The sequence below is a fragment of the Poecilia latipinna genome, unplaced genomic scaffold (assembly GCF_001443285.1).
Source record: "Poecilia latipinna isolate Pla-1442-1.1 unplaced genomic scaffold, P_latipinna-1.0 Scaffold1052, whole genome shotgun sequence".
Classification (NCBI taxonomy): Eukaryota; Metazoa; Chordata; class Actinopteri; order Cyprinodontiformes; family Poeciliidae; genus Poecilia; species Poecilia latipinna.
In genome coordinates, this window is record NW_015113668.1 from 87771 (window position 1) to 100290 (window position 12520).

Genomic DNA, 12520 nt, shown 5'->3' on the forward strand with positions numbered 1-12520 from the left:
GGACCGGTACCGGTCCACAGACCGGGGGTTGGGGACCACTGGTTTAGAGCATTTCCTTATACAGAAGTCTGAAATGTTTTTAATGTTTGAACACGGTCACACTGCTCCATAGTTTCAGACCACAGACTGAAACCCTAATAAAACTTCTTCTTGTGGTTCTGCTCTTTGAATTTACATTTTCCCCTGAGAATCCTTGTTTTGAAAACAACTTTTGGATATTTTCTGGTAACTTTTAATTTTTTACTTTAAATAAGATACACACTGTTTGAAAATTCACACAGTCAATAAATTTTCATAATGCATTATTTATAAATAATAGGCTTTGTGATCCAGGTAGCAAATCTTATTGATATTTGCTATTTTTGGTAATTGATTTGTGTTTGTGGTTAATAAAGTGACCAGTGGATTATATGTATGGCTTCGATATCTATGCTGAGAACATGTCATCTCATGCCTTCCTATAAGACAGAACTTTGTCTCTGTCTCTGCCCCAGACATTCCACTCAGCAGCAGACCAACAAAGTCATCACCAGCACAAGTCTTCTCATCAAACAACTCTCTGATATAATCAGCGGCTCTTCACGGGTATTTTATGCTGCCACTCCTCCCTCATGGGTTGTCAATTGAAGAATAAACAGCAGATTACACAATACTTGTGCTAATTAAAGCTAATCTTGTTTTGCTGCACAGCAAGATCGTTTACGTCTGACCAGACTGAAGACTGAACTCTCAGATTCTGTGCAGCGCTACGGGGATCTTCAGAAGGTAGCTGGAATTCAAAGCCATGTTCCATTGGCTGTTTGGAGATAAATCAACTGGCATTTCTGGCAGAAAACCATACATATCTGTTCACATGGAGGCAGGGATATAAAAAAATATTTTAATATAGAGGAGAAATCCGTTCTCTTGACCCTGTCTGTTCATTTGGTTCTCTTGCAGAAAATCGCAGAGCGATCAAGGGCCTTGCTCCCTTCAGCACAGAAAGACAAGAAGAAGGTGAGTTGATGCAGTGGGTGAAAATCTTCCTTTTTTTCCACCATCATTCATGTGAGAGTGGCATGATGAGCTGAAATGAGATGAAATGAGAGGTCTGGGTGAAAGTGTGATTTATTTACACAAAGAAAATCACCTCCATCCATCCATCTATCTATCTATCTATCTATCTATCTATCTATCTATCTATCTATCTGTCTGTCTGTCTGTCTGTCTGTCTGTCTGTCTGTCTGTCTGTCTATCTATCTGTCTCAGAGGGATCAATGCTGCCCCCTATCAATGCAGCATTTACTTTCTGCGTCACCCATTGCATTTGTACTGTGCATTTATGGCCAATCAGAAGGACACAGATTCATTAAGTATACTAGACAGGCTGTGGAACATCAATATGTTTAGCACATATGTGATCAAATATATTCCTGATACAAAGAGAGACAGCAATGAATGTGCCTGCTGCCTGCTTCAGTCAGTGTGTGATAGTAAACCTCCAGAGATGAGGCACAGCTCCTCACTGCTGCACCTCACTGTATTCCCATGTTGAACATGTAATGAGTAAATTCAGCATTTCAACTATAAAAATATTGAAATGATACAGTTTTTAAAACCTGATGGTTCTACACATTTATAAAACAATCAAGTGGACAAATTGTTTTTGTTTGACGTCAGATGAGGCACCGCCTTTCCCCAACTGCACGTCACTGGCAGAGAGAACACAAATTACTTGTTGAGTTGAATTTTAAAATGGTTGTGGTTAAATCTATAGCAGTGAGTTAAGCACATTTAGCTTACTAGAGCAGCTGCTGGTCCAAAAGAATTACTGGGACTTATTTGGAGAACTGCAACAGCCTGATGTGGGTTTGATGAGTTGGTCAGCAGTGCCCACCCAGTTTCACATTCCTCACTGAATGAGCACATTGCCACTATGCCCTTATTGATGCCCTTATTGTCCCACCCATTATATACAGCCACCATGGTAAAAGGATTACCCTATCTCCATGCCGATGTTTTGTTCATGCTTTAACCCTTGTGTTTACAGATGGGGTCCAACTGACCTCACACCCGTATCACTTGTATCATTTGCCTTAGTCCTCGTATGTTTGCCTCAGTCCTCACACGCACAAGGGTTTAGTAATCTGAGAACCTTTTTGTTGTTTTATGTCTATTTAAGTGCTGTGCTCCAGAAGGTCTCACCAAGACCCTGCAAAGTGCATCCACATTCTGGACAGTTTTTTTTTTTATGTCTTAGTGAAGCAATAATATAGAACAAAGGGGGCATAAGTGTTTGGTTCTGTCAGCAGCTCTGTGTTCTAATAACAGAGTTATTCAATGACATTTACTGTACTCTTAACTGGAAGCTTGATCTGGCAGAAACGGTTTAATAAGGAACATTTGTTTCCACATAGAACCCCTACAATCCATCTTTTTTTATGATACGAAAGTCACATAAATTATTTTGTTTCTCTCTGAAAGGCACATTAGCAAGGTCTGCAAGAATGCGACAGAGAGGCCTCCGGGGGTGGAAAGCTGAATGGTAAATTATATTTCTCTGACCACTTTCATTGTGTCCTGGCAAGTTCACTAATCAGTGGGTGTGCTATGGAACAACTAGTTGGTCTAAAAACATCTTATGCACTGTGGATCAAGTAAAAACATTTGCAGTGGGAGAATATCAAATCATGAAAGGCGACATTTTGAATCTCATACATATGCATCCGCAAGCATTTTCTCAACCAAAGGTATCGACTGTTTCCCCACACACTTCTTTAAAATAACCATCATAATGGACTAGAAATCAATAGGAGGAAACTTGAAGTTGTTTGAGCATGTCAGCAGCTTGTGAACTTATGGAATAAAGTGTCAGCATGATTGTCTTGACGGTTTTTTTCCCCTCATCTGTTTGCTAAACTAATTCATTCCACAGTGGCGTGTATCTTTGTGGAGGAGTGAGCACACTGTTACAGAATTAGCTGACTGGTGAGTCACACTGGCCAATAGACACAGCGCTGTGAGTCAGCCCAGGTTGGTCCCTGCGCTCTGACACATACTGGCCCCTCAACAAGGAAGTAGCTGTGCAATCAACCTCACAAAAGTGAAACATATTAGCAATGCAAAAAAAGGAAACCATGCCTTTTTCTAACTCTGGCTCCTGTTCTGTTTTCTTTCCTTTGCATGTTTCAGTGGGAGCATGTGGAATAAATGTGGCTCTACATTCACTTAGTCACTGTAGCAAAATGCACTAAACAGACATTTTGTCATTATTTATTGTCAATTTCTTTTCCAGTTGTTATGAAAAGATGCACAGAATTGAATTCCCAGGACATTACTGCAGCGTCTTAGTATAGTTTTAATACTCACCTGTTTAAAAACCATTTCAGAAAGTATGTGGTAGCAGCTACAATCATGTCTAAAGGTTTCAGCAGCACTGAACATTTCTCATTTCAATGTTTCATACTTTTAAAAAAATGGTTTTCCTGTAATGTTAAATTGTTTCATTACCACAGCTACAGCCCGCTGTCAATCTTCAGCTTGATCCATGCTGTTTGTTATGGAGAGCATGAGTGTGATCAACTCTGCTAAAACATTCCTCCTGGCTCTGATTGGTTGTTTCTGACAGGGAGCTGCATAATTTATGCAAGTGACAGGAGAACCACTGTGACCTTTCAACAAAAAGGTAATTTAAGGTGTTTATAAGATGAAAACACAAAACAAAAAAGCAACAAATGTCACATATTCTCAAATGTTATAATCAAAAGGATAAAAATTATCATAAAACATTGGAATAATGACTAAAATTAATAATATTCCAGTTAGAATTTATGAAAGTCAACTCTAAACAGGTGGGCATTTAGCATTGATTTAATGTAGCTCCGTGTTTCAACTGCTTTCCAGTTTTCTAGAAGTTTGTTCCAGATTTGTGGTGCATAGAAGCTGCATACTGTTTCTCCATGCTTGGTTCTGGTTCTGATGCAGAGCAGTCCAGAACCAGAAAGCCTGAGTGGTCTGGAAGGTTGATCCAACAACAGAAGATCTTTAATGTATTTTGGTGTTAAGTCCATTTAGTGTTTTTAAGTGTTTTAATTCTCTGAGCTCCAGACAGCCAGTGGAAGAACCTAAGAAGTGGGGTGATGTGCTCTATCTTGCTGGTTTTAGTGAGAACTCTGACCTGTCAAGGTTACTTCAACTGAAGATAAACACCAGGGTATTCATGTCATGTTTGCATGTTTTCTACAGGTTTTAGTTCAATTACATGACAACTTTATAGATGATTCTAATGTTTGTGTTATCTAATGTGCCCTCAGAGTCCCCAGACTCCATCCAGTGACCTGATCCAAGAGGACCCACTGTTTGGAGAAGCAGTAGGTGATGAGGAAGGAGTCCAGGCTTTCCTGTCTGAGATCAGTGAGGAGGATGTGGAGGTGCTTCGTCAAAGAGAGGAGGCTCTGCTTCAGATAGAAGTAAGGGATCACCATAATAAATCTGGAGGTTTGAAATAAAGTCCAATTGAGTGAGCTACCAACCCAGTGACTCTAGAGATAAGAACTGCTGAAGGAGTTGTCATGAGTTGTGGTTTGTGGTGGTGAGAATGAACGCTGACGACCGAAGTTGTGATGAAGATGATGAATTTATGATGAATATAGCTCAAACACAGTCCAGCGCAGGTGGCACGGCAGGAACACGAGCACACAGCTAATACATGTAGCAACTGAAAAACTGAAGACGAGACCTTAACCAACACAGGACTATACAGTTCGATTGTAATGGCAAGCAGACAAACGACAAAATGACTTACGACGAGGAACACAGACAACAGGTGGGACTAAATACACTGGGAGGGTAATCACAGGAACGAGACACAGCTGGGATCAATCAAGACAGCACAGAGACTCACAGGGAAAAACAGGACTAGACACAGAAAGAAACTCAAAACACAGAAAAACACAGAACCTAACAGGAGTGATGATGGACTATGACTCTAAAGTGGTAGAAACAAAACACTGTTGTGTTGCTGAGTATGTATAATTATGGTACCTCGGAGCAGAGAACTACAATCAAGTTTAAACATTAAAAGTGATTATGATTTAACTCTGTCAATATACATTCAAAAATACTTAATTTATCCCATATTTCCATTTGATGTGGGAAAATAACTTCAACAATTTGTGCAATTTGTTTACTATAAAATCTGGGTAAGAAACTCCAGTCTCTACATCTGTAGTTTGGTCTGAATCATGTCTGATAAGTTAACCAGAGAGCTCACAGTGGTCCTTCATGGAGCAAGCTACCATAGATTTCAAGGTCAATGTTAGCCCCGCCCACTAGCTTACACCAGCTAGTGCTCAGTCTTGACAATAAATAACAATCAGACGTCAGGGTGTGCCCCGAACCCCCCACTCTGTTTGATGGGTGCAGTTGACAGTTTGAATTATTACACGATGTGCTTCAACATACAAGCATGAAATAAGTTAATTTGTGAAATATTTAGATGTCGGTTTTAAAATGAACTCCACGCATTTAATATACATATAATTAATTCTATGTTTGATTGATTATATTTGTATTTATTTCCTGTTAAAATAAATTAATGACTCATTAATATCCTTTTTTCATATTTATTGATTGTAATATAGCACTCTTCACTTTCCATAGAATTGGGTGAAAAAAGGAGAGAAAGAAAAACAACATTGTTTTATGTTTCTTCAAATACTAGCAGCCTGGAGGCGAACACAGGTGTAGCTAGGAAGTTTAAATTCACTCAGGCAACATTTTCTTCTGCTTCCTTCAAAAGCGTATTAACATTTTGTCACAGTTCTCCCAAGTTGCTTCTGGATATTGAAAGCTTCCCAATTATCAAGGCTTGTTGTGCCTTTACCTGAAAAGCATGTTTGGAATTAAAATGTTTTTCAACTTACCTTTTAGAGCTGGCATGAAATACCACATTCTGTACAAGAGCTACAACTCTACAGAGATGTTTCTATTGGATGGATCTTTAAACCATCAGTCTGGCACCTAATACCTATTGATTGATGAACACTTTGTCAACCTAAAAATGGATAAAAACTTGAAACTTGATAACTTGGTTTTGACAAATTTGTGACTCATTTGATAAGGCATTTTTAGTTTAAATACAGAGCCAGCTGTATACGGTAGGAACATCCACAATCACCATTATAATTAACCTTCACGATGTGCTTCCCTGTATTTTGCCTGTATTTTTGTTTAGCATCTTTCAGAGGAACAACATCAGACTTCTCAGCTGCAAAATACTACATTTTGCCCTTACATGTGTAAGCAGCACAGAAACACCTATATGGTGACTAAGATTAAGAGCACATGTGACAGACTGGCAACCTGTCCAGGGTGTTAGCTGGAGATAGGCACCAGCACCCCTCACGACCCCACTAAGGGACAAGGGTGTTAAAAAATGGATGGATGGATTAAGAGCACAGAAGGTCATGGCTGCCTTTATGCCAGAAGAGTTTTTACTAATTTCCTTTAAGTGTAGGACAATTTAAATCTGGTTTTAAAATAACATTCATTGAAATTAGAGACAAATTCAATCTCATAAAAATTTAAAAATTTTCATGGCAAAAACTGACTTCAGCTGCATTTGTTATCCACAAGAACATCTGACTGTATGGAAGCAGTTAGAAACCTGACACAGGCGGTCAGATTCGTCTTTTAAAATGACAGGCCTTTACATGGCAGCCCCATTCCAGACCGCGGCCTGCCATCTAGCTCTCTCAAGGCTAATGATAATGTTTTAGGAGCACTTTAGGCATAATGAAGACGTATCTTAGTGCCCAGTTGAGCTGTCTGAACTTCATCAGTGCTCCATATCAGCTAATCCTACCACAAAGAGTCGGGTTCTGAATAAGAACGAATAAAGGAAGAGCATCTATCTTTTTTTTCCCCATGCAGTGACATGTAGTGAAAGAACAGCGGTACAAAATGACAGTCTCATTTTAGCACTGTGGCAGAGATGGGCCAGGCAGATGATTGGTGTTCAGGCAGGGTCGCCTGGCTTGCTCTTTAGTCATAGCTGTATGGACAAATGTCACCTGCAGCACTTAGGCACGGGCTAAGGGGCTTGACGTTTCTCCTTTGGGGAGTGATACAATCTGACAATGCTCTTTTTCATCTCCACACCCCCTTTCTTTCCATCCAAACACCCTCCCACTCACATCTCTTCCCACCAGTAAATCAGGAGTGAGTCCCAACAAACCTCACTTTTCTTTTAACTTTCCTCCCAAAGGACCAAGAGAACCTGGTATCTGTCATCATTATCAGTTTCTCTTCCTCGCTCATGAAAAGTTTGGATCTGAGGTTAATTTCCCCCCCTCAGAGACCAGAGAGCTGAGGAGCCTTACAAAGTTGCAGCTCTAACTGACAGTCATGTTGCTTTAACTGGAAGTGAGAACTTCTGTGCCATCTGCAGTTTAGAAAACCTTTTCACTTTCAACTATTTTTGGTTATTATAGATCTCTTATCAGCTTTTAGGGTTGACTCATCATATATGTTCTGACAGTGAGGCTGATATATCTCTATCCAGCCAATGCTGCACTTCATATCCCCATTTTAACTTTCACCTTCCATCTGCACTTTATGTGCTTTGGCACAGGATACAATTTTTATCAAAAATTAATTTTGAAAAAAAATAAAAAAGGGCATAGGACAGGACAGTGTTCAAGGGGAATCTGAACACTTCACATGGCTCATAGGTAAGAAAAAGCATCAACTAGTAAATCATGCCTATCCTGCCATTGCACCTTGAAGATTATGAGTCCTCTGGAATTACCGTTTAGCTCCAGAGCTATAGCTGAAATCTACACAAGATTAATTTTAATAAGCATACAGTGTTTTATTCATATTCAGCAGAAACTTCAAATATTAAGTTAATAATGAAACATGTTTATTATTAGATTGTATTGTTTTACTTCTCATCACAACCTGATCAGCTTATTTATTGATATCATTTTGCATACAGCTGTCTGCCCCATCAGAATGAATGAGAATATCAGCCTTGCGTGACATCAAAACACTAATCTTCCACTGAAACGTTTTTATGTTCTATTTCAGGTTTCACGTTCCACTAATAAGTGACAGGAAATGTTCTCCTTGCAATTGTGAAATTAAGACATGGAAGAAAGAAATTATAGTCCCAACTGACACATGAATATATCTGTCATAGAGTAGATATACTGTTTCATAAAAACAATACATACATTTTCTTCTAATAAGTCCTATAAGAACTAACATTTGATTGCTCAATAAATAAGAGTGCTAATAAGCATGTGTATGAGACATTTTGGTGTAACATCCAAAATTCACTCCTATAAGACAATTTATATGAGATTGAAGGGAGTGTTTTAGGGATGAACAATATCAGATTTTTGATCGATATCCGATATGCCGATATACTAAAACTCATTTGGCCAAAAACCAATATCAATACAGATATTGGTAACACTTTATTTGAACGGGGGGTGAATAAGACTGTCATGACACTGTCATAAACATGACACAACACATGTCATGAACATGAATAAGCCTTCATGAATATTTATGACTGTTGTCATAAAGCATCATTTAGTCAATTATGACACTTTTAATACAAAGTTGACATTATTCAAAATGTCTTTGTTATGACAACTTGACATTAACCAAGAAATCATTACTGATATGAATTTGTTATAAAAGTATTATTGATTGCACTTTAAAAATTAGGTAACTTTATGTTATTAAAGGTAAAGTTTAAACAGTAATGATGTCTTGGTTAATGTCAAGTTGTCATAACAAAGACATTTTGAATAATGTCAACCTTGTATTAAAAGTGTCATAATTTACCGAATGACGCTTTATGACAACAGTCATAAATATTCATGAAGGCTTATTCATGTTCATGACAGGTGTTATGTCATGTTTATGACGGTGTCATGACAGTCTTATTCACCCCCCTTCAAATAAAGTGTTACCCAGACATTTTTTAGGTATAGGTACCTACTTACCTATACCTATACAAACTATATAGCTTTCTCTACTGTGAAATTAAAATACTGCATTATCTTTGTCAATTTACCCTGCTAACAAATGCAAAATGCAAAAAAGAAAGCTGAAAATGATGTAACACTTTTAACTTGCATTATGTTTAATGTTCAATTTATTCATGACATCTGGTCTCTCTGAGATAATGACAACACTCAAACAGTACAAATTTCTAAATCTTCACAAAACTAAACTCAACTTGTTCACAAGCAACAAGTGAAAAGCACATCAGTTTCGCGTTAATATTTAACAGTGTCTTATGATGTTGTGCGGTGGTGCAGACATGGAGGACTAAACTGGAGGTAAAAATATATTTAAGCTGATATTCATTTGGCTCAGACACATAAAAAAAGCTACTGCTGTAGCTAATTATAGTGGGTAAAGTTGCAGTGCAAAGTATTTGGTTAGAGTGGATATTTTCAATAACACAATCCACCAATTGCAACAGATATTTTGTAGTGACAAAAGCACATAAGAAAATTAAAACCTCAGTAGAAGAACACATTTGCTCATTTAAAAAACAACAACAACAACAAAATTCTTCTCATAAGAGATCAATTCACCATTCCAAATGTTAAAGGTGATTTCATTGCATCTTTCCCTGGAAACAGATGAATACATTTTTGGCTTCTGAGCTGACGGTCATGCAGTAAAGACTCGAGAAATGTTAGAGATAAATAAATACTTTCATCTTTGTTGTTTTGAAATTCAGATAAGGAAGCAGGTAGATCTTTTTTTAAACTGCTGTCTCTGTCTAGTCCTGTGTCCTGTGTCCCTAATGTCCTTCCGGTCCTGCTGTTAGCAACACTTTCTTCATGGATGTTTAGACTTTGGATGTCCGCCAGAAAAGGAAACATGAATATACATTTTTAAACTATTTATTCACAGAGGGCAAAAAGATGTCACTAATACAGTCGGTAAGGAGAAAATGTCATCATACTCTGTCTTTTTTTCCTGATTTTACCCTTCCCGCTTTTTTCAGTACCGAAACTGTGAGTAAATCTACTTACTTCTTTTTTTGCTGCAGCAGTGACACTGTTCCCTCTTTCCCAATGCCTTTGGGTTTGGGTGGGAGATGTAGGGAGAATTTCATATCTGCATTAAACACACTTTTCAAATAAAGTGAGAGCCATATGAGGGAGAGTTAGGGGTTAGAAGGAATCACAGCGAGCAGCAGATGAAAATTTATGTCCTTTGTCTTGGTTTGCTAACTTGATTATCCATATAATCCATCCAGACTGCATAGGTTTTTGGAGTTTTTGGAGTTAGGCTCATTTCAAGTTGTGCTTTGTATTTAATTTATCAAATGAACCCTGGGAGCGTGTTTAAGGTTAACTGTACATACTATCAGAATCCGAAGCTCCAAATTGATGGTTCATAATAGCTTTATTCTTCCATGTAGCATGCTGTACAGGTTACATAATATAGGAGATGGCATGAAAGTAAACACATCTAAAAATCTGGGCACTTCTCAAGCCCACATGCCAGTTCCATATGTGCTGTGGGTGGAGGTGATAGAGGAGCACATCTCAGCACTGTTATGTGATGTTGTTAAGGAGATAGCAAGTGTTTCTTATGCATATTTTCTCATCTGTTCGTATTGCACAATGCCAGTCACCTGGAGGGGAAGGAGGAAAAACAATCTGTTTTTTGCTACATCAATTTGTAGAGCTGGGCAATTCTGATTTGATTAACAAATGTCTCAGTTGTCTTAATATTCATCCATCCATCCATCCTTTGTCAATATTCGCTTATCCTCACCCTAACAGGCAGCTGGGTGTGGTGCCTCACTGAAGCAACTGCTTCATCACAGGGCAATCCTCTTGTTCATTTTCTATGGAACTAATTTTAAAAAACACAAAATGTGCAATACAGAAAACTGGTATGTGAGGAGTATATAACTCTGGCATCCTGACTGTTTGTGGTAAAAAAGACATGCTGAAATAAAATTCCTTGGATAGGATTCAAGCCACATGAAGGCAATGTGAAATATAAAGGAAATCACTGAAATTACAAAAAATAACATAAATCATGCTACATATTTCAACACTGAGGTGAAAGTAAAACAACACTGTAACCAAAAGCACATCAAGTGACCCATGCTAACTCCTAAATATGAGGGGCTGTTTAGGACAAAAACTATGTTTTGTCTCTCATGCACTAATAAAGACTCACACACAAAAAAAAAAATAAAATAAAATTGCACATCTATACTATTAAAACATGACACACGCATACAATTTTTCTTTCACACACATACACAAAATAGTAAAGTTGCGCATATACACTACTAAAATATCACACACGTATACAATTTTACTCTCACACACATACACAAAATACTGTGTGTGGGGTAATCATTGATTATGTCATCAGTTGATTTGTAATCACATTAGTCTTCTGAATCGTAATAAGATCAATTTGCCAAAAACCTAATGATTCCTACCAAACTGATGTAAAACATTGTCATTTGGACGATGTTTAATCAGTTGTCTCAGTAAGTTTAGTTTATCTAAAGCTGCTGACTGTTTCCCTTTAGAAAAAAGAATCACATCATAAAGAAATAGTTTTCCCTCTTGTAGGCCAGTACACATCAAGAACAGAATAAACTTGAGATGACAAGTGTTGACAGCAAATTGTGACTAACATATCTGTGGTGAGTAAATGCATCACAGAATGTTGCTACATCACAGCTGACATGACAGAATCTGCTGGTGTGCTCCTTGACCCACAGTGCAGTTGATATACAGTAACACACACTGTTAAAATCAGACCCACAGCAACAGAAGAGCTTTCTTTGGTTTCCAAAGAAAGCTCTTAATATTCCAGCATGGGATATTGCCAGTTTATATGGCATTTCCAATTTCAACATGTTTGAACAAAATATAAAAAAGGCCAGTGTAACAGCTCCTATTGTTACAGAGCTAGCAAAGCTAATAAAAAAAAAAAAAATTCTTCAACACCTTTTCATGCTGACAAACTCACAGCAATTTTACACTGCAAGTCACACACACGTTCAAATAGAATAGGCAAGTTGTGGGTAAATGTCTTGTCCAAGAACTTCGATATGTGACAGGCGATGATGGATTTGAACCCACAACTTTCCATTTGCAAGAAAACTACTCAACCATATAAACTTGAATTTTCATTTCTGACTCATGTCCGTAAGCAGATGACTGATTTTTACTTTGACCCTCTGCAGCAACTTTTCTGTTTTCTCTGTTTCCCAACTAAAGTATTTCCAAATGTTAGAAAAAAAAAATAAAAAATACACATTCCCTTCTCACCCTCCGCAGGTGGTCTCTTTCATCCTCTGAGCTCGGATCCTCTACCAGAGGCCAGGGAGCTTGAGGGTTCTGTGCAGTATCTTGGATGTGCCTGATATATATATATATGTGTGTGTGTGTGTGTGTGTATAGGGGCTGCACAGTGGACCCGTTGGTAGCGCTGTTGCCTTGCAGCAAGAAGGTTCTGGGTTTGATTC

General features: G+C 38.0%; 1 protein-coding gene across 2 annotated transcripts in view; it reads left to right on the forward strand.

The window, feature by feature from the left end:
* tsnare1 (T-SNARE Domain Containing 1) overlaps positions 1–12520 on the forward strand; it is a 147547-nt gene that overhangs the window by 87258 nt on the left and 47769 nt on the right. For both annotated transcript variants that reach the window (XM_015051561.1, XM_015051562.1), the window contains exons 5-8: positions 495–585; positions 691–765; positions 940–996; positions 4293–4448. In XM_015051561.1, coding sequence (XP_014907047.1) covers positions 495–585; positions 691–765; positions 940–996; positions 4293–4448 — 379 coding nt within the window. The remainder of the gene's footprint in view (positions 1–494; positions 586–690; positions 766–939; positions 997–4292; positions 4449–12520) is intronic.